The 21,879-nt window shown below is 42.7% G+C and overlaps 1 protein-coding gene across 1 annotated transcript in view; it reads left to right on the top strand.

Annotated features, from left to right (window-relative positions):
- The window catches only part of insra (insulin receptor a), a 50,763-nt gene extending 32,363 nt beyond the window's left edge, over nucleotides 1-18,400 (top strand). Inside the window, exons 8-21 of the mRNA XM_071909179.2 lie at nucleotides 556-809; nucleotides 4,989-5,156; nucleotides 6,785-6,983; nucleotides 7,733-8,019; nucleotides 8,777-8,916; nucleotides 9,647-9,806; nucleotides 10,328-10,427; nucleotides 10,535-10,602; nucleotides 10,893-11,122; nucleotides 11,346-11,456; nucleotides 12,742-12,901; nucleotides 13,692-13,821; nucleotides 15,146-15,280; nucleotides 15,631-18,400. Of these exons, the coding sequence (XP_071765280.1) occupies nucleotides 556-809; nucleotides 4,989-5,156; nucleotides 6,785-6,983; nucleotides 7,733-8,019; nucleotides 8,777-8,916; nucleotides 9,647-9,806; nucleotides 10,328-10,427; nucleotides 10,535-10,602; nucleotides 10,893-11,122; nucleotides 11,346-11,456; nucleotides 12,742-12,901; nucleotides 13,692-13,821; nucleotides 15,146-15,280; nucleotides 15,631-15,988 (2,500 nt within the window). The 3' untranslated portion in view covers nucleotides 15,989-18,400. The remainder of the gene's footprint in view (nucleotides 1-555; nucleotides 810-4,988; nucleotides 5,157-6,784; nucleotides 6,984-7,732; nucleotides 8,020-8,776; nucleotides 8,917-9,646; nucleotides 9,807-10,327; nucleotides 10,428-10,534; nucleotides 10,603-10,892; nucleotides 11,123-11,345; nucleotides 11,457-12,741; nucleotides 12,902-13,691; nucleotides 13,822-15,145; nucleotides 15,281-15,630) is intronic.
- Nucleotides 18,401-21,879: the final 3,479 nt, after the last annotated feature.

Here is a 21,879-nt window from a genome sequence, read left to right as displayed (position 1 = left end):
GGCAGAATTGACAGACTACCAGCTATAGCCAAAATCTACCAGCATTTGGCTGCCTGGTGGATAGGGATAGTTTTGGCCAGAGACACTTGTGCAGGATTGTGTCTGCACTCACAACATTCCGGCTTCCAATTGGTCAGATATATTTAATTCTACATTTCTGGAGAGAATCAGACTGACTGTCTGTACCAATACATCTGCTGATGATCCGACCTGGACGCATCTTCAGTTACGTTCCTGGCCTCCTGCGGTGTTTCGGGTCTTTGAACATCACACACCCTCCCCCAGGTGACCCAGCTGATGTTGATCAGAACTCAGCTTGTGTCCACATAGCGACCTACCCTGCTACCCATGGCTCTTCTCTCATAAAGTGATGTTGAACTTTAAAGACTTTAAATCACTTTAAACCAAAGCCATTTTCACCTCAGTGATGTTGCAGATGGTTCTTCTCCTTAATGACACAATTTGAGAACATCAAACTGACTGAATATCTACTCCCGAGTGAAATACAGTTTAGGCCTCAGTAACTCATTTCTATTCTTGTGTGTCCCACGTCAGACCCTTTAAGAACGTGACCGAGTTTGACGGGCAGGACGCCTGTGGCTCCAACAGTTGGGTGATCGCGGACGTGGACCCTCCGCCGCGAGCCACCGAGGGGGACAAAGAGCAGATTGAACCGGGACACCTCATCCTGCCGCTGAAGCCCTGGACACAGTACGCCATCATGGTCAAGACCCAGCTGTCGGCCTCCGACGAGCACCAGGTCCACGGAGCCAAGAGCGAGATCATCTATGTGCGCACCAACGCCACCAGTAAGGCTCATTTAGATAAGATTTATAGACAAAGTTCTGAAGAATATATAATCGGTATATGTGTTCTAATTAATTCTTCTAATGAATTCTCTCTAGGTTGGACTAGAATTCATCTAACTTATTTTTTAGGGTTAGCTTGAATCCATAATGCCTATAGTAGGGCTGAAAGATGTTGACAAAACATCGAATTGCGATTATTTAATAGAATATTGCAATTGCGATTTAAACTGCAATTCATATCATCATAAGTTTTTCTTGTCATACATTTTTTAGAACTTTAAAATTGTTTAAAGTTAAGTTAAACATTTACTGAGTTTGAGTATGATGAAAGGTTTTCACCAATACTGTACTTGATTCATCGACCAAATATTACCCGCAGCTCTGAAACACCTTGTTTAGAAATCCATTTTTTAATCCAATTAATTGCAGCCTCTGTGATTTGGAAATTGCAGAAGTTCATATTGCGATTTCGATTTTTATTTATTTTTTTTGATTAATTGTTCAGCTCTAGCCTATAGCGTTACTATCATTGACTAGTGGATTCAATGTTCTCTATGTCTGCCTGGCTGCAACCAAAATGTCCTTGGCACAAGAACAGGGAAAAGGAAGACAGATGGCATGATTGGCCTGGGGCGCTGCCAGCCTGCAGGGCGCTGCCTCGTGCAAGGTGTCTGCATCAGTCAGTCACGCAGCAATCATAAATCTCTTCCCTACTACCTAATTGAACTTGCCACCCACAGAATGTGTTGTGTGCCGTTTGGGTTTGCCGTAGCCACGATGGCCTGTCTAACTGGCTTCCTTTTACACAACGTGTGTTTCCTTCCTGATAAACCGCATCAAACATTACATCCCTCTCTCGCACGAACGTCTGGCTGCCGGCGGAGACGCATCACACAGCCAGCCAGCCACGACAAGGCAGGGCTGTTTCCTACCCGTCTGGCGACCGCTTCGGGTTCACGGTCTGTGTCGCGTCTAACCCGCATACCTCGTCGGAGGGGCAGAGCTGTCATTAGAAATAAGCTGTTGCTGTTGAAACTTAGTCTGACAATGCGGTCGGACCAGTGTGTCGCGCTGTCATTAGACGGGGACAAAATAATCACACTGTGACGATAACGCTCGGGTCTCTCTGTCTCCTTAGGGTTCGGTCTGCCGTCCCCGCGCCCCCCCTCCTTCCTTCCCTCCAATCTCATGCTCATACACACTTCCACGAAGTCAAAATGTCACCAAGTAAACCTTTGTTTTTTGTTTGATGATATTTTTATCGCTGTCTTAGGAAAGCTGATTCTCAGAACTGTTTTTCAACCCCAAGCCAAGAGACTTTTAAGTTGTGAAGTGTAGGGTTGTCACGATACTAGAATTTCTAACTTCGATACAATACCCAGGAAAATATCGATATTCGATATCATTTTCGATACCACGGGGGAAAAAATGACAACACATTAAGAGGCATAAAAATAGATTTTTAATATTATATTTTAAGATGAAAACAATATTTTAAAGTTGTCTGAGTTGTCTGAGATCAAACAACACATTTTTGATTGACAGGTGTAGATCGGCATCATGATTTGCTCTTTTTTATTGAGGGGAGTGAGCTTATACTGCACAAGCATGTTAAACATCATATTGCCGGTCCTGGCCTCTGCAGCATAGACTGCAAGCAACTAAGCAAAAAACACAGCCACAGAGACCCAAACTAGTCCCTTAATATCCGACAACGTAGGGGGAAATCCCGGTGCAAACGAGAGAGACAGACCGACGGACAGACATACGCACGCATGCACGCTTCTCCATAACACAGGTCCGATATAACTCACTCAAAACTTTGCACTTACACAGGAGATGCTCTAGTCATGAACCTATCAGAACGCTTTTAGCTTGTTGAAGCAACAGATACCCACCAATGATAGGGAAAAACCAGCAGGGCTAGAATTAGTGGATTATTATTGACAGAATGATTTTAAATCGGACATTTCAACGTCCGTTCGAGCCTTCTGTGGCTAGTGGAGACGGAGAAATAAAATGTTTGATTTTTCTTTATGAGAAAGCACTGCTGGTATCGATACTGTTGCAAATGAGTATTGTATCCGTTTCAAATTTTTAGTATTTTTGACAACTCTAATTTTACCACCCACACAAACATCTGATTCACAGGACTCCTCAGAAAAACTCCTCACCAGACAATCAGAGGTGTGGTAATGCCAGCCAGCGTTCATGCCCTGCAAAGCCACCGAAATCCTCTTTTTTTAAAAAAGCCTCTTTTATTACTTATGCAGCACAGGAGGTTAACTGTCCATGCGATGGTGGATTACAAAGCTTATGAAACACTTTTTCATAAGCTTTGTATGAAACACTTCAAGTCTCGCACACTGTCCTTGTAGAGAAATGTATTAATGATTCAACATTTGCATCAAACCTAATGAAGGTTGGATCTGCACTGTGCCCTTCCTGTCACTATAGGTGTGCAAAAGCCTTTCAAGCAAGCAGAACAGAAAACAATCTGTCTCCCAAACAATCACTGTTAAGCTGCCAAAGTCGATTTTAGAGTAATTACTTCACCAACTAGTCTGAGCGTATTAGCATTTGGCTTGTGGCTTGTGGCTGGTGCCAGTTTCCCCACCCTACTTTTGCAAATCTCAGACACTGACTCATATTTATTACGCCTCTCACAGTAGTACAGTTAGTCTAGGTTCACTAAGCAGATCGAATTAAGAGTGGAAGAATGTGCTTGACAATGGAGTTTGTTTTGCAACGTGCAACCAAATAGCACTCAGTTATATTGTATTCCACATGAAATATTACTGCTGTAAATTGACTCACGGACCATTTATTAGGTGCTTAGCATGTAAAGTCTCAGTTTGTAGCCACAGTCTTTTAATTTGTGTGATAACTGTAGGAAGGAACGTCTTGTTCCTTTCGATTTTGTTTTGCACATTCATCGGAGGGTGAAAATTGTCAATATTTCTTTTTTTTGTACATCTTTTTATTTCAGTGTACAATAACCAGCACCAATGAATAAACACACAAACCTAATAGTACACTGAGTATCCTCACGTCCCCCATCCCGTAAACCCCCCCCCCCCATATGCACACGCATGAACACACATACACACACACACAGGATGTGTTTAACAGAAACAAAACAAAGCTAACAAAAAAAGGTCAGTATTTCTAACGAATATCCTCCACCTCTTGTTTTGTGTGGAGTTTCCATGGCAGCAGACCAGGTAGTTGCACATAATACTCACTTACTGAAGGATTTGTCTAAAAAAACATTTAAGAAACAAAAATACAACGGTGTAACCAACAAAGATTGCCTGTTGTGAGGAAATACATGCATTGTTGCTAGGGAAGGAAATATTACTGCAAATACTACAAATTCTGCAATTTGTCTTCGTTAACTTGTGAAATGTGGACGTTGAGATGTAAATTGTGGACATCTAACGCCGACACTCTATTCCCTTTGTTTTATAATGAGGAGAACAAACACATCAAATAGGATAATAGCCAAAAACAAACCTGATGTGGAACACCCAAAGTGAGCAGCTAGTTGCCACAGAGGTGAACCCGGAAGACAGTCTTCAGCTCCTTTTGACACTATCATGTGTTGTGATCTGATAGGCAAAGCTGATTGTCTACTCTGGCACACTTGATAAATCGCAATGATTAATTAACGGTGATGTAATGTATTCGTGTTGAATATGACTACAAAGTTACTGATAAACACATTTTAACAAAGGTATAAAAAGTGATTTCTGTGTTGATAAGTTAGAACATTTTTAAATCATTTGGACTGAATGTTGTCCTTAAAACTAATATTTGTTCACAATAGATTTAGAAAAGATTTACATTCAGTTCAATTCAAATTTATTTGTATAGCACCATCTCATACAAAAGCAGTTCAAAGTGCTTTACATAAAAACAGAATAAAACAGAAACATCCATGCATACATACACATAAAAACACATATAGCCTACGTACACACATACAAACAAACATAATGTACAAATACAGTGTGTTCATTTAAGAAAACATGACAGACATACATTTTTGGAAAATTGTCCAAAAAAACTGCGGTATCATGATCAGTACAATTCTGTATAATATTGTATAATATGTTGAAGTCCCCTATTACCAACCCTATTCATTAAGCATCTGGTGTTCCTGCGATGTCTCCCCAGAACCCTCGGTGCCGCTGGACCCGATCTCCTCGTCCAACTCCTCCTCCCAGATCATCCTGAAGTGGAAACCGCCCAACGACCCCAACGGCAACATCACTCACTACCTGGTCTTCTGCCAGCGCCAGCCTGAAGCTAGCGAGCTCTACAAGTTTGACTACTGTCAGAAGGGTGAGCCGCACTCTTGTGTGTGTGTGTTTCTATGTGAGTGTGAGAGAGAGAGAGAACGAAAGAGAAAGAGACTTTCTGCTGCCAGGTTTCCATTAGTAGGAGAGCTCTTCTCACTCACCGTCTGTAGAGAAAGCTCTCGGCTGCTTCAAGTCGCCCCAGCGGCACTAATACGCAGCTGACTTTACGCGGCTTCCCTCGGTGGGTAATGCACATGTCTAAGGCACAGTGTGTCTCGGGGACATAGGGTGTTCAGACAGAAAAGATGATGTCAGACAGAAAAGTAGATAACAGAGTAACATGCCATTTGCTGGACGCTTTTATCCCTTTTTTATATCCTTTTAGTGTGTTACAGTACCTTGAGTGCATGCATTTTAAGGTGATGTTGAACTTTGGTATAACCTTGGGTTGTGTAGCTTCCTAGACATGATATAACCCCAAAATCGGAGATTCTCTATTATCTGTTGCTCCGGTAGAGACGATTGAATAATTGTGTTTTTTTTCTCTCTCCATTCACTACCATTATATGGCGAAACAGGTCTCAAAATCACACTTTTAGCACATAAATGAACAAAGTAGATTTTGACAATATATGAAAAAACAGTGAATAGCTTTCATTATGTTTATTAAACCTTTCAGTTTGAACAAGAAACACCGAAATCCGGTCAGAGGAAACTTATGCTGATGGAACAAAGAAAATAGTACGTTTAGCAATAATTGTAAATAGGCAAAAAACGGTGGGAGACAGGACTTCAACAAAGCAGACTCTGCCATTATATAAAAAACGAGTCTCTCACTTTTCACTTTTGGGTTATTCATTTATGTGCTAGAAGTGTGATGTTGAGACCTGTTTCACCATACAATGGCAGTGAATGGAGAGAGAAAAAACGCAATTGTCCAATCGTCCCTACCGGAGCAACAGCTAACAGAGAATCCTCGATTTTGGGGTTATATCACGGCCAGGAAGCTACACAACCCAAGGTGCTAACAAAGTTCAACATCACTTTAAGCATGGGTGATCGCAATGGGAATCGAACCCTTATCCCTACCAGTGTTAGTGTCTTGCTGCGCCCATTGAGCAACAGAAGCAAGTGAAACATGGGTGCCGGAATTTGTCTGGGTGGCATTAGTGCAAATCGACTACATTCAAGTCTACAGTGGGACAAAAAGGATCTTCCTCTAACTCTGGGTTCAGACAAAGTTCAGGCGTATATCTTGGTTGAATTGTTCCTGTCACAGCCTGACCTTCGCCAGCACACCGCCACCGGTGCCCGTCCATGTTAGAGCGCACACGCAAAGCCCAAACTTTCCTCCCTGAACTCCCTTAACTCCCACACATCCAAGAAGTGGGAGTCTGTAGGGAGGTTGTGTCACTGGTAATTTATCTCCACTAGAATGGGTGAGGACCTGGGGAGTGACGATGACTGACATGGCCCTCTGGCTATGTGTGTGTGTGTGTGTGTGTGTGTGTGTGTGCATGTGCATTCGTGCATATGACTGTTTAACTGTGTTTGTGCGCGTCTGTGTTTGTGTGTCGCATGTGTGATCCTATTCTGTCTGTTTGTTGTGTGTGTGTGTGTGTGTGGTTGTCTGTGTGTGACTCGTTTCTCGTTTCTGACATGTTTCTCCAGGGATGAAGTTGCCGTCGCGGGTGCCCACTCAGGTGGACAGCGACGAGGAGCAGAAGTGGAACCAGACGGAGGAGCAGGGCCAGGGGACCCGCTGCTGCGCCTGCCCCAAAACCGACAAGGAGCTCAAGAAGGAGAAAGAGGACTCAGAGTACCGCAAAACCTTCGAGAATTACCTCCACAACGAGGTCTTTGAGATCAAGTAAGACAGCTGACAACATAATGGCCTTTGAAGACTTTTTTTTGCCTTTCATACTTTCATGGTGCATCAAGGTTTCCCCTCAGGAGAATTTTCTATGGTTTAAGAGCAGAGATGTCTCTCCAAGTTGGATTATATCAGAAAGGCTTTTCACATTTGTTGTCTTTCAGATTCCCTTTTTTGTTCTCCTGTTGTCAAACTCGATCCAATTCAACCTCGCTCTCAGTGCATCTTCCCACAAAACAAATGAAGGCTCTCATGCACCATCTTGTGTTCAGTATTCAAATTCTCATATGAACTACCATTCAAGAGCAACTGTGACTTCAGTTTCAGAACTAGATCAAATAGTGTTAACAAATTATTCTTTGTTTGTTTAAAACCACTTGAAGTACCAGATTGGTGAGGTTTACCATATCAAGACAATTCAGATAGTGTCAGACAAATTCAAATGTCACAAATAAGTATGCTAAGTGGACTTATTACTATATTGTAATCGTCAAAATTTTCTGACACTCATTATGTTGTCCCTTGTGGCAAGCCCAATCTATCTGTCGCCTAAATGGACTAAAACAAACCATAAAAAGCATTTGTAAATACAATACAAACACAACCGTATAGCAGTAAACAAACGTCTTGAAGGGACCCTTTCTTTTCACTTTTCCTACCTTCGTTCATAGAGTGGAATAGAAAAAATGTAGGTTTTGCAGCGTTAACACTGTATCACATCATGGCTCCACCCTCTGCTCCCTTAGGCCCTCTAGACAGCGGCGCTCTGCTATGGGCATCGCCAACCAAACGCACCCCTTCCTCACCACCGCCCCCAGCCCGGCGGGGGGCACCCGCAGCCCCAAGGACGAGGAGGAGAGCTTCGAGAGCTCCAAGACCGTGGTCACCGTCCTCTACGCCAAGGAGTCCACCGTCATCTCCAACCTGCGCCACTTCACCAGCTACCAGATCGAGGTCCACGCCTGCAACCACCCGACCGACCCGGGCCGCTGCAGCATGGCGGCCTACGTCAGCGCCCGCACAATGCCTGAGGGTAAGGAGCCACTGATTACACTCCATTTGTTGCCGTTTCTAAGGGGCTGGCTAACATGGATCTATATAATGAAAGCACATCGTTAGGTGGGTCCTAGCTGCCTCAGCAGGCGAAGGTGCATAACATGTCCTGGGAACGTCACCAGTTTGAATGTGGGTCACAACCTTTGTTGAATCTCATGTCATTTCCCCTCCATTGGATACTACCTTATTCAAAATTTGAAATTTCATAAAACCGACTGTATCTTAAAGTAGTAATCTTTGTACTGCACTTCCCAGAGATCACCTGTCAATCAAACAGTGTGTCCAGTACTGTGACGTCTTTTTCCTTGGATTTTCTGTTGATGCAGGCGCTCTTTTCTTTGTCTGTTTAGCCATGGTGGATATCACTGCTCATGCCAACTACCCAGTTCTTCTTCTGTTTATTCCAAACAAACCGCTGTTGCCGGAATTGTAAAACAAAAAAAAAAGAATTCCCAGGAAAGATCTGCCTGACACCAGGCAAATGTAAAAGCTTTCATGAACTGGGTATAGGTTATAGGTGTTATATCAATTGGCAATAGAGAGTAGCAAAGTAAACATGTATTTATATGAAAATATGTCAGATTATTACCTTACCACAATTCTACAGAAGTAGATTTACGCTTAGATGGAGGTCACTTCTTCCTGGATTCTAATTGTAAAGAAAATTAGTTTTGAATCAAGTTATTATTAGTGAATACAGTTTGAACTCAAGCCATGCGACTTGTTTTCCCCAGACAAAGCCGATGACATCGTGGGTCCCATCAATTACGAGGTGTCAGAGTACACAGTGCACATCAGATGGCAGGAACCCAAAGCCCCAAACGGCATGATCATCCTGTACGAGGTCCACTACAAGAGACTGGGAGACACTGAGGTGAGGAAACACACCGCACATACTGTACATGGACACATCTGTAACGTCTTTTTCATACTGTGTAGTGGCCTCAGTCAGAGATGAATCTCTCACTTGGGAAGCAATAAGTTAACATTAAGACACACACACAAGCACACACGTTCATTCTCACACAGAAAACACGCTTTTTCTTTACGTTCCCCTCTCCAATAAAGACAATACACAGGCCCGGTGATGAAAGACAATTTAAAAATCAAATTGAGTTTATACGTCTTAAAACTCCCCTCGCAGGCACAGATAAATCAGAGATGCAATAGTTATTACTTGGCCAAATCCTTTTGGCCAGAAACTAGACGTCTGCATTTTGAAATTGGGCCTTGTGGTTTCAGTAATGTCATTCGGTTGATAACCTTAATGGAAAGATAATTTTAGCATCGCACCATGTTTTAGTTACCATGGGGACGGCCGCACAAAACATCTGGCTTAATGCTGCCGACTATTATTTGCTGTGGAAAAAACAAACAAAAAAAACAAAAACCTCAGATGTTCCCCACAGTCAAAAAGCAAAAACATGGAAACTGTTTTAACATGGGGGTTGATACAGTATCTTATAAAATGAGTCAGCACATTATTTTAAACATGATATTTTAAGCTTGTGTAGCACTAGGGAACTATGAATCAGCTGTTTTTAGTAAATTGTTGTTTCTTTTTTTGTGTTTACTCCACTAACCCTGGTGTCGTTCTTCTCCAGGAGCTGCACCACTGTGTGTCCAGAAACATGTACAAAATGTCCAATGGCTGCAGGCTGAGAGTGGTGCACCCTGGGAACTACACGGTGCGGGTACGGGCCACCTCTCTGGCAGGGAACGGCTCCTGGACCGAGCCCAGCCACTTCTACGTCCAGGACCTGAGTAAGTCATTTTACTAAGAATTTTGATCATTTTCTGCTCTTGAAAAGTTTGGGAATATTAAAAAATGTCTTGAAAAATGGATGAAGAGGGGGAAAATGTCGGTTTGCAGTTCTAATACACATATGGCTACACATTTTATACAGTTGTAGACCCACTGTCATTTCCCATATTGTGATAATTGTTATTTTTGTGAAGAATAATCTATTATCTTTAGGGTGATATGGAACAGATGAGTCACATTACCCAGCTGCTGTAAAAAAATATCTTCAAGTCCAGTCAAGAAATGAATGTCTGGTAAAAAAAAAATTGGAAAGCATGTAGGAAACTGTGTGATTCATTACTACTTCAGCCCTCTGAGCAATGAGCAACAAAATCAAAAGATGCTACTTGTTGCAATTGAAGCAGATTTTGTTCACAGAGCGGCACATGATCATAGCTGCTACATGTGTGGGATTCATGAGAGCTTTGTTTGTGCTTCAGCTGAAACGTGACTCACTGTCTGGGCGGATCTTTTTCAACAGGGGATCCTATTAATGTGGTGAAGATCGTGATTGGACCAGTCATCTGCTTCATCCTCCTGCTATTTGTGGCGGCGGCGGGATTTGTCATGTTCAAGAAGAAGTACGCGTTTTCCACACTTTGTTCATTACCGTCATTCATTTTGGATTGTTTTGAAATTTTCTCAGTGTTATTCCTAACTGTTTTTTTTTCTCTCTTTTCCTCTTCAGGCAAACCCAAGGGCCTAGCGGTCCCATTTATGCCTCTTCAAACCCAGAGTATCTGAGTGCTAATGATGGTAAGCAGTGACATTGAACCATTCTATCTATAATTTGGATGCTGGGCTTTTTCACCTCGGTTAAAATTGAGTTCCTCTATATGGATAAAGATAATGCCAAGAAAAACAGGAGGGGTAGTGAGTAGGGTTGGGCCATTATATACCTAAATTTAAAAAAAACACCTTCCTATTTGCTGCTTTTAATGTTGTTGATCTAGGAATTTAAGCTTCTTCTGCTTTTGCACTCATTGTATATTGCCATGGATAAGACGGTCAGCAGAATGTCTAAATTGAATGAAATGTCCCTGCAGTGTATGAGCAGGACGAGTGGGAGGTGGGCAGGGAGAAGATCAGCATCCTAAGGGAGCTGGGGCAGGGATCCTTCGGCATGGTGTACGAGGGCATCGCCAAGGACATCGTCAAGGGCGAGCCGGACTCGCGCGTGGCGGTGAAGACGGTCAACGAGTCGGCCAGCCTGCGGGAGAGAATCGAGTTCCTGAACGAGGCGTCCGTCATGAAGGCCTTCAGCTGTCACCATGTGGTGAGGAGAGACGCGCCCTCTAGATTAGAGTAATCGACATCATGACACACTAATGAAAATACAGAATCGATCTTTGGAATCGGTTCGTTGATGATCTTTGGATTGGGAATCAAGGAGCAAGAAGCTTCACTGTGCCATTACCAAACCAATTCAAACTGTACCATAATGTGATCGGTCCAGTAACCAGACCCCTTCCTTGTCCCGCCCTGTCCCCGCCTCCCAGGTGCGTCTGCTGGGTGTGGTGTCTAAGGGCCAGCCCACGCTGGTGGTGATGGAGCTGATGACCCACGGAGACCTGAAGAGCTACCTGCGCTGTCTGCGGCCCGACTCCGAGGTAACAGATCACCATAGCAACCCCCCAAACACACCAGAGTCTTAAGAGCTTGAATTATGCTCATATGTTTTAGATTAGATGGAACTTTTTTGAATCCCTGAGCCTGATGATACTGATTTTTTTTTGCATCAATTACTTGCTTATTATCCCTGAGTGACAAATTATTGTTACAACCAAGTGCATAAAAACACCAGGACTACAAAACACAAACCAGTACATGTACAGGTAACATACAAGTATCAGTGGCTTGCACACATAGCATCGTATTGTAAGTATTTCTCTGTTACTTAAGTTCCTCTGCTGCTGATATTGACAAAGTTGTGATAGCACAGTTGTTCCCAAAGTGGGATCCGGGGTGAAGGCTCAGGGTTAACAAAGTTCCAGGGGATCCCCAGCCGAATGCAGAATAATTTAATTCCGCTGTTTTTCTATTAACTGGAAGTTATCAACAGTGAGAGAATGTACAGAATGACTATTCTTTTCTAATCAGAGGTTTTCACTCTGTCCGCTGTTATCTCCCCACCCAGATGGTTATGGAGCTATGGACTAAATCATATCTACAAATTATAACCTCATCCAATGGGGGTCTATGGCCCAACATGGATCTATTTGTGGCGTTATCCAGAGAACCCAAATTACAATACCACTGCAATACCATTGCAAAAGATTGAATTCAGTATTGAATTTTATAACATTCAATACATAAACCAAATGTGTTCTGCAAGCTGAAATTCCATTTAATATCACCTCCAGAGGGCGTGTATGTGCGGATGGCACGTAGGTTGGGATAGTTAGATGAAGACGAAGAAGAAGTAGAAGGATTGGAATATACAGAGCCTCAGTCTGGCAGTTGACAGCTATGTAATACTTCCATGGTTGCAGTCAGCACAAAATTCAATGGCGTCAAACAGCTGAAAACATGGAAATAGCATTAAACAGTCCACCACAGTTTTAATTGAATCCCAGGTCACCTAAACTGGTTGACAAAACTGGTGCCAGGTGCAAAATATGGAACTATTTACAAAAAAGATAAACAAATATGGACACTCAACCAACATGTCAAAACCCCCTGTGCAAAAGTTGCTACTAAGCTGTCCAAGTCAAGTGCGGTAACACATTACTTGATGGTTTTTCTTGATGCTGTGGTAGTAAATATTAAATTGATATCAAGGTCAAAATTCTCGTATCGTGACAACACTAATTCCTGGGTCCTTGACATGAAAAAATGTGGGAGCCTCTGTGACAGCAGAGTGACACGCCTTGCCCTCTGTCTCGTGTGCCTCAGAACAACCCGGGCCGCCCGCCGCCCACGCTGAAGGAGATGATCCAGATGGCTGCGGAGATCGCTGACGGCATGGCTTACCTCAACGCCAAGAAGTTCGTCCACAGAGACCTGGCAGCCAGGAACTGCATGGTAGCTCACGATCTTACCGTCAAAATAGGAGGTAAGGTCCGACAGAACTTAAAGTCTTGCCAAAGAATCACAAGGCGGAGGGTTATTAACGGTTATCAGAATCAGAAGGATTTTTATTTGCAAAGTACAACTGGCACAAAAGAAATTTGACTTGGGTAATGTTGCTGAAACATTACAGGATAGTTACACAACACAGGATTGACACACTAGGTGCAGGACAAATGTAATTCATATCGTGCTGACAAGATGTGATGTGACAGTAGACTGAACATGTCAGCATTGATTTAAATTATGCATTACATTCAGGTTTATCTTAACAAAGAAAATGCTCATTCACTGTGCTTTCAAATCAAATCTGAAAGTGAAAGCGCATTTGAAGTCTCACAGCACACTTTACCCAGAAATTGAGATCAATATAAAGAGCAAGCAAAGAGGATGAAGTAATGGCAAACATAAAACCGTAATCGAACACACAAAACTATCTTATACAAGCACTATACGGAACAAACAAGAGACTGGCAACAGCCACAACAGTATTCAAGTCAAGTCAACTTTATTTATTTAGCACCTTAAACACAAAACATTTTGTTACAAAGCACTTCACAAGGTCAAAAGAAAAAGATAACACAAGAGAATACAATATAACCAAACAAAAAATAATCAGTCTAACCAAACACATTTCAAAAAAGAAGATAAAACACACCAGTCACACAGAAAGGCCATAGAGAAAAAGTGGGTGTTTAAACAAGACGCATTCAGACAGAACAAATCATAAAATTATAATGTAATCTTTAACTTTGAAAACAACCTGTTCTTCCCAGACTTTGGCATGACCAGAGACATCTATGAGACCGACTACTACAGGAAAGGAGGAAAGGGCCTGCTGCCCGTCAGGTGGATGGCTCCCGAGTCTCTGAAGGACGGGGTCTTCACTGCTCACTCAGACTGCTGGTCAGTGCTGCTTTCACCTTGTGTGTGTGTGTGTGTGTGTGTGTGTGTGTGTGTGTGTGTGTGGACACCTGTGTGTTGGGGAACTATGTAGGTGTGACAAAGACGAAGATGGTGTTGCAACACTAGGCAGAAACAGACACCACACAGTGACTCACGATGATCCATGCAACGTTACAGGAATACACCAAGTTTTGTGAGATTGGCCTATTAGTCAACTTACCTGTCAGACGAGGAGAAAATAAACGCCAAAATCATCCACGTGTCATTCAGATTACATGAGTCCAAGTCTGGCAGTTTTGTGTGGGAGACTGGTAAAGTTTACACAAAATATAATGTAAAATAACATACTGTTTTGAACTATCAGGGACTACTTTCCCTGTTTCCATAGGAAGTGAATGTAGTGGGCAAAGACTGTGTACAGCTAAAAATCACTGCACAGCGGAGGAATACATGATCGCTTGCCTGAAATAGTTCCAAAAATAAACCTACATCAACTATATTGAGTTAATGATAATTCATTTTTTTAATTCAGAATCTACAGGTCATATAATAAAAATCAGTAGCAATTTTCTGTTACTAAAATGTCACCTTCTTACTTTGGATAATGCTAGTCGCCTACTATCAGTCAACATAGTGTATGCTAAAGAGAACGATCTACGGGAGGCACATGGATGATTTTTTTTTTATCTTAAGATTTTTTTGGGGGGGCTTTTTGCCTTTTATTATGATAGTTTACAGTAGACCTAAACAGGAAAGATTAGAAGAAAGAGGGGGTGATATGCGACAAAGGTCCTGGGCCGGATTCGAACGTAGGACGTTGCGGTTACATGGTACGTGCCTTAGACCACTGATCCACCAGGACGCCCAACATGGATGATTTTGGTGTCTGTGTTCCCATCACTTTGTGGCAAGTTGACCAACTAGCCAATCTCCCAAAACTCAGTGGCATTTGTTTAACTTTTCTAGGATTTGCATCAAGTCAAGTCAATTTTATATAGAGCATTTTTACAGGGCAGCAAAGGCCATAAAACCAGATCAGAATAACAAACACATCATGAATTTTAAGATATGAGGCCATAGTGTGTGTGTGTGTGTGTGTGTGTGTAATAAGCCGCTCCCAACGCACAATTTTGTCACTGATCTGTTATCCGCTCCCAGATGCCTTTTCCTCCAGCGATGTTTACAGCCGCCTCGGCCCTCGGTGCACTCATGCGTTGCATCAAGTGTTTACAGACAGGCTTACTCTGTCAGCAGTCTAATTGGCCTGTCCTCATTCTCCCTGCGTTGTTGTTGTTGTTGTGATCGTTTGTCTGTCTGCCCGCAGGTCGTTCGGGGTGGTGCTGTGGGAGATCAGCACGCTGGCCGAGCAGCCGTACCAGGGCCTGTCCAACGAGCAGGTCCTCAAGTTCGTCATGGACGGAGGATATCTGGACCGGCCCGACAACTGCGCTGACAGGCTGTGAGTACCTGAGCCGGGCCGGGGTGTCAATGAAACATGTCTCACCCTGCTATAAGGAGCCAGCCTAAAAGAATTTCATTAGTATGGCTTACAATGGAGAGTTTTGTTGTCCCATTATGGTCTTTTTTGGCAGAAAATGGTCGGATTTAAAGCTACTGAATATTGGCACTAAATACCAGCTATCTGCAGCTTCAGTTGAAAATGATCTGTATTGGTATCGGCCTTCAAATATCCATATCGGTTGAAGCCTAGTCTGGATTGCATGACATTTGAACAAACTAAAAAGCAAATATCAAAATAATTTTGCCGTGCAGTAACCGTGACCCCCCCCCTTCCTCTGCCCCACCCAGACACAACCTGATGCAGATGTGCTGGCAGTACAACCCCAAGATGCGTCCCTCCTTCCAGGAGATCATCGAGATGCTGCGCGAGGACCTGCACCCGACCTTCCAGGAGGTCTCCTTCTTCTACAGCGAGGAGAACAAGCCGCCCGAGAGCGAGGACTTCGACCTGGACATGGAGAACATGGAGAGCATCCCGCTGGACCCGTCGTCCTACTCCCAGAGGGAGCAGTGCTCGGACAGGGACGAGGCGTCCTCCGTGGGCCTGCGGGGCAGCTACGAGGAGCACCACATCCCCTACACGCACATGAACGGGGGCAAGACCAACGGACGAATACTGGCCCTGCCGCGGTCCAGCCCCTCGTAACAGACTGTACACCCCCCCCTCCCCCTCCTCACACACACATTGATGCTATAGATATGAATATATTTTTGTTTTTTGTTGTCATTTTATATAGATCACACTTTTATCACTCTCTCCTCAGAGGCCCCTCAAAGCATATCTCAGGACCTTATTTTTCTCCTCAGATGCCACACACACACACACTACAGTATGTCCCACACACGGACGCCAGAAGACACTTTTTTGTATTTAAGGACGAACCTCCTGCTTCTCTCTTGTCCATGATTGTAGTTTTTATTGCCAAGTTTGAGCTAGACTGGGCGGATAATGGAATCAACTGTGAAACAAACTCTTGACAAACAAGAAGGCTGCTAAACCCACAGTCCCCTTTCTGACTCCCAGACTGTCTCCCCCCCCCCCTCTCCCCCCCACTTCATCAAAAAGGGTTCATCCCTGGGTTGCTAAGTTTTGAGGAAAAAAAAAAAAGAAAAAGTGCCCTTCTATTTTGTCTGTGGCCTACATCAGTTGTCATGGATTTGTGTCTGAATCTTTGTACTCACGTGGTAAATGAATGACAGACTGTACTGAAAGACTTTGGGAACTCAGTCGGACGGTCGGAGGCGGCCCGTCGCCGAACAAACTCTGATCCACTGGAGAAGCCGGATGAAATGGCTCACCTCCTCACACTCTGCAGTATTCCAAAACGGCACACAGGAAAAAAAACACACAGGATTTTTGTCGGGTTATATTTTTTAATTTATTTACTTTTCTTTTTTCTTTCTCTTTTGTTTCTTTTTTTTTTTTTTTTTGAGTTTTCACATTTACAGCTGAAGGATATTTAAACTGTTTTCAAAAACATGTTGGCAAACGAGTTCCTCAGATTGACCAATAGCTGCTTCTTTGGTATATTTTAGTGGGTATAGGGCAGTTTATAGTACAGCGATTTATGATCGTCACCACCGGCGATGATCATATTCTATCGTCGGTCGCAATGACATGTTGTTTATACTTTCTGCGACAGGCGATCTGTCATCGGTCGTTGCGTCCATCGCTGAGACTTAAATTGGATTGAACTTTGACCCCATCGCTGGCTCAGTTGTCATGACAACATTATGGAACTCTCTTATCCTAACGTCGATTAATTCTCTGAGCTCAAATTAAATGTAATCAACAGCTCTGGAAGACCGTACTTTTGTAATAGACTAGAATAAAACGTACACTGAGGAGACAATTTATGCTATTTATCCAGACCTGGATAAAGGAATGAAATGAAACTTCTTATTTAAAAAGAAAGAGTGAAAAAAAAAGCAGTTACATAACATGTAGGTACATTAGGCTATTCTGCAGACTGGTTTACATACTGCATTATTATTATTTTCCTTTCAAATGGTTAAATTTTCAATTAGTGCAATTAAGAAAATATATTTCGTTACATGGCGTTATTAAAAGCAGACTGCAGCAGCTGGTTGGAGTCTGTAGGCTCCGACTCGCTTTCAGAACGGACACAACAATAAACTTCACAACCTGGGAATATTTGCATTACTTTGAACTGATGGAAGAAAAGGGTAAGAACATTATTGTTACCTGTACATCTGAGAACTGAAAGCACTCGCCAATGTGTTGTGAGCGCTATCCGCTGTTTATTTTTTAGACCAGACATGATTAATCAAGGCTGCCTCTGTGATCATACTAGTTTACCATAAAGACGATCAGACCCTGAATAAATGAAAGCTGCTTGTTAACAGATAAGTAGATAACAGCAGTGTACTCGGTGATGATTTCTATAGCCTACTAGTGAGAACATCACCAGAAGACATAAAGGTTGTGACGTTTTTAAGCGGGTAACTTGAAAGCACTCAACTGAGTTACTTTTAATAAAGACTAACTTAGTAAAGTGCTACAGCTACTTGCTATTTAGAACTATAGTAACAAATAAAGTAACTAGATGAGAGCAAATGACTGAACCTCTGCGATGCGTTCTATAATCGCTCTAGTGTTTATACTTTTTATGAGCAACAGCGTCCAAAATCAAAGTTGATCGATGATGAAATGTTGGTGACTTTGTAGCGATGTCCATCAGGCGATCATAAATCGTTGTACTATAAACTGCCCTTATAGAAGATACAAAATATATATAAATATATTATTGATGTTTTTTGTACATAGTTGATATGTTGTCATTCTTGAGGTATTTCCGGTCGTAGAAAATGTTTTTACATGTTAGTCTCTTTATGTTTATTTTTTCTAATCCAGAAAATCATACTAATTAGCATTTTTGGACTCTTGATCAACCAACAGCACTTGGTCTTTTTTTTTTTGCTACGCGATGCACAGGAGAAAGGAGTGTTTGGCGTCTTTGGCTTCAGATGTCTGCCCCTTCATATCAAGATCAAATAAAATAGTGCTGTAAATAAAGCAGCAAGGTGCATTCATGAAGAGGCTGTGGCAACGCTTCTGTTATTTCTCACCACATCACGTCTCACGTTTGTCTTTTTCCAGACAGCTGTTGTCTATTCCTCCAGTGAGTATTGAGATTGCTATGCATACAAGAGGGAAAATGGTGGTTTTGTGTCAAAGAGTAGAGCAAAATATACGCTAAAAATATATATGTATATGCTCAAGGCGATTTGGATAAAAATGATAAATATTTTGTATGTTATTTGTTCTCATTAGGGCATCATTTATATAACTGGTTATGATGTTGGAAGGCCATCTGTGTTAGGTTTGACCAGTGGTTTTCAACGTGGGGTCCGGGGGACCACCAGGGGTCCTTGAGGGGGTTCCAGGGGGTCCCCAGCAAATTGATGAATTGTTAAACTTCACCATTACTTAATTTACAATAAGTTAACACAATTAGAGAATGTAGAAGAATTACTATTTTTTTTTAATCATAGTTTCACTGTTATTTCTCTACCTACAACACAGATAGTCATGGAATTCTGGACAAAATCACATCTAAGAGTAAAAGTGTTCTCAGATTTGGGTCCGAGAGACAAAATGTCACCAAATGGGGGTCCGTGGCTGTAATGTGGACTAAATTAGGGGTCCTTGCCTCAATAGTGCTGTGACACAATGACGCCACCTGCTGGAAGACATGGAGGCACTCGGTGAGTTTTGGTAATGGAGTCTGTCCTGCATTTAATGACATCAGACAAAGAAAAGTCTTAAGATTAGCTGCTTTGACAAAACCCTGTCATTTCTAGAAATAGGTTTACCGACAAATCCTAAAATGAAAACCAAACCAACTTTCAAGGTGTTTTGTTTAAATGCCATCACTTGAGGGCAGTGCAGTCAAGGTAATATTGGTGTGATCATCACTAAAACCACTCATCTCTGCTATACACCTGCCTACCTACTTAACCTACATACCTAGGAGCTAAGACCCGCTTAGCTGTGACGCTCTTAGTACCTCTCATATAGAAAAATATGGTTATTTTGTCTCTACAAAACCCTACGAGAGCTTGTAAATAAGATTAAGATGCTACATCCCAAGCTCTGTGTTGATGACCTTTTATCACATGACGAAAGATAAAAAGGCGGTGTGTATGGTGTGTGTGTGTGTGTGTGTGTGTGTGTGTGTGTGTTTGAGCAGCAGATAAACTTGTCATCGAGGTCAGTCAGCACAAACATAAATATAATCTGTACCATATCATGAGTAAATACCAAATGAGGAGTCGATTTCCGTGCGCTGCATGCAGTCTAGCTTTCATTCCCCTTCATACCTAGAGCTGAAAATATAGAGGAAACTCCAACTATAACAGCATTAAACATTAGAAAATACAATAACCATATCCCTCCCACAACAATAAATACCTATATTTGCAATAACAACAATAAAGCATTTGCAGCCAAACAGAACTGAGCTCCAATCTTTGTAATAAACTGGTAATGTAGAATGATATTGTTAGTGTCTATGCAATTATCTTCATAATTATACAATTTATAGTTATAGTGCTAGGTGCAATGGTAGCCTGAAAGCCTACAAAACAGTAAAATCCTCCCTGACAAAACTGAACATCACAACTGTGCTTTTTATTAGTATCTTCTTCCATGGAGCAGACAGAACTGCACAAAAGTATTTTAAAAAGAGATCTATTTAGTTAAACATGAATATAGATACTCTGATATTCTCTATAAAAAATGTAGTATATTAGGTACAAGTTCTGCTCTGTCACTCCATCACGGCTCCTCATGGCTTCATTATTTTCTTCTTCTGCTTTTTGCCCTCTGCTGCTTCTTCTGCTTCCCTTTCTGCTTGGGCTCCACCTCGTCGCCCCACTGGATGATCTCTCTCCAGCCGTCCCAGCGAGCCCAGTACTCATCGTCCGCCCAGGACACACTGGGGGACGCGTGCGCACTCTTCTTCTTGCGTAAGGGCACGGCGCCCCCGTCGGGCCGGGGGGAGCTGCTGCACCAGCGGGTCCTCTCCGCTCTCTGTCTCCTGGGCTGCAGTGGACACCGACCTCCTGGCTTGCTGCTCTGGTTCTTGTCTTTCCCTCTGGTGGCGTTAGGCGGTGCGCTGTCAGGAGAGGAGCTGGTGTACGGGATCCACCCCTCCCTCTTCCTGGGTGGAAGCCGGGCAGGAGGCCTCCTGCCTGGGGCGTTGGCTGTGGCCTGGGTCTCAGCGTTTGCTCTGGTCCAGATCTCAGTGTTGGCTGTGTCCTGGATCTCAGCGTTCGCTGTGTCCTGGATCTCAGCGTTGGCTGTGTCCTGGATCTCAGTTCGCTCTCCTCCTGAGAGTCTGATGACAAGGACGATCTGGATGCTTGTGGAGCGCAGCCCGGCGCCTGCAGACTCGCTCACCTCCTCAGCCTTCCCATTTGGCTGGTCTTTCTCTGGGAAGCTGATCCTGCCGGGCTCGGGGCTTTTGGAGATCTCCACTGCACCTGCTTTTCCAGTGCGGTCCAAGTCTCTATCTCCACATCCTTGCTCAGCTGGGTGCAGGTCTGCTGTGGTACCAGTCTTGGTCTCAGGTTCCTGCTTCTCTCCCTCTGCAGAGTGCTGTTTGACTTCACCCTCCTTCAACATCCCTGACTCTGTCTCTTCTTGATGATCAACCATCTCTGATGTCGATGTTTGTCCCGGTACAAGTTGCTTCACATCAGGCGTTGCTCTCTTGATATTCCACCTCAGTTTGTCTGGATCGCTGAATACTCCCTGAATCAAAGTACAGTCCAATCAAAACAACACAGTCACTCATTTATAGGGATGGGACGATATGCTTATCTCACGATACGATTTGATTCGCGATATGGGTTTCACGATTCGATACAACGATGCTGCAATGTAATAAATAAAAGTTCAGTGACAACAAAGTCTGACTCTGCAGAAAGAAATGTATTTTTCTGAGCCACAAATCTTTCTAGCGACGGCATTGTCTTGCTAGAATGTAAAAAACAATTTAAAAATGTCATTACAAAGTGCAAATAATATAATTTCGATGGAGAGGTTGTGAAATTGTGGGCAAGCCGTCTAATTTGTGATTACTACAGCAGAATAAAATGGACGTTAATTCTGCGATTCATTTTTCTGCCTCACGATGCATATCGTCACATTTTTGTATTGCGATATATTGAATTTCCATATATCGTCTCATCCCTAACTACTCATTTACTTGCTGAATTAACTTACACATTGTCATAACTCCTTTGATGCAATTAAATGGCTTTATATATGAACACACAGGCCTTGCTGCCTCACTTGAATCCAGCAAAAACAGCTTTACTAACAATTAGCAGAAACAACCCAAGACATTTTCAACTCAAATCTACTGCTGCATTATGCCGGATGATAATGAAATTATTAAAAAAAAAAAAAAAGGTTTACAATATACCTTTCCATGTTTTCCCTGTATAGCTGAAGGCAAGTTGTTTATTGTGGCCCAAAAAAAAAAAAAGCATCTTAATTTGTATACC

Source organism: Centroberyx gerrardi, chromosome 13, assembly GCF_048128805.1.
Source record: "Centroberyx gerrardi isolate f3 chromosome 13, fCenGer3.hap1.cur.20231027, whole genome shotgun sequence".
In the NCBI taxonomy this organism is placed as follows: Eukaryota; Metazoa; Chordata; class Actinopteri; order Beryciformes; family Berycidae; genus Centroberyx; species Centroberyx gerrardi.
The sequence above is the reverse complement of the archived record's forward strand: the minus strand, read 5'-3'. Positions and strand labels throughout refer to the sequence as shown.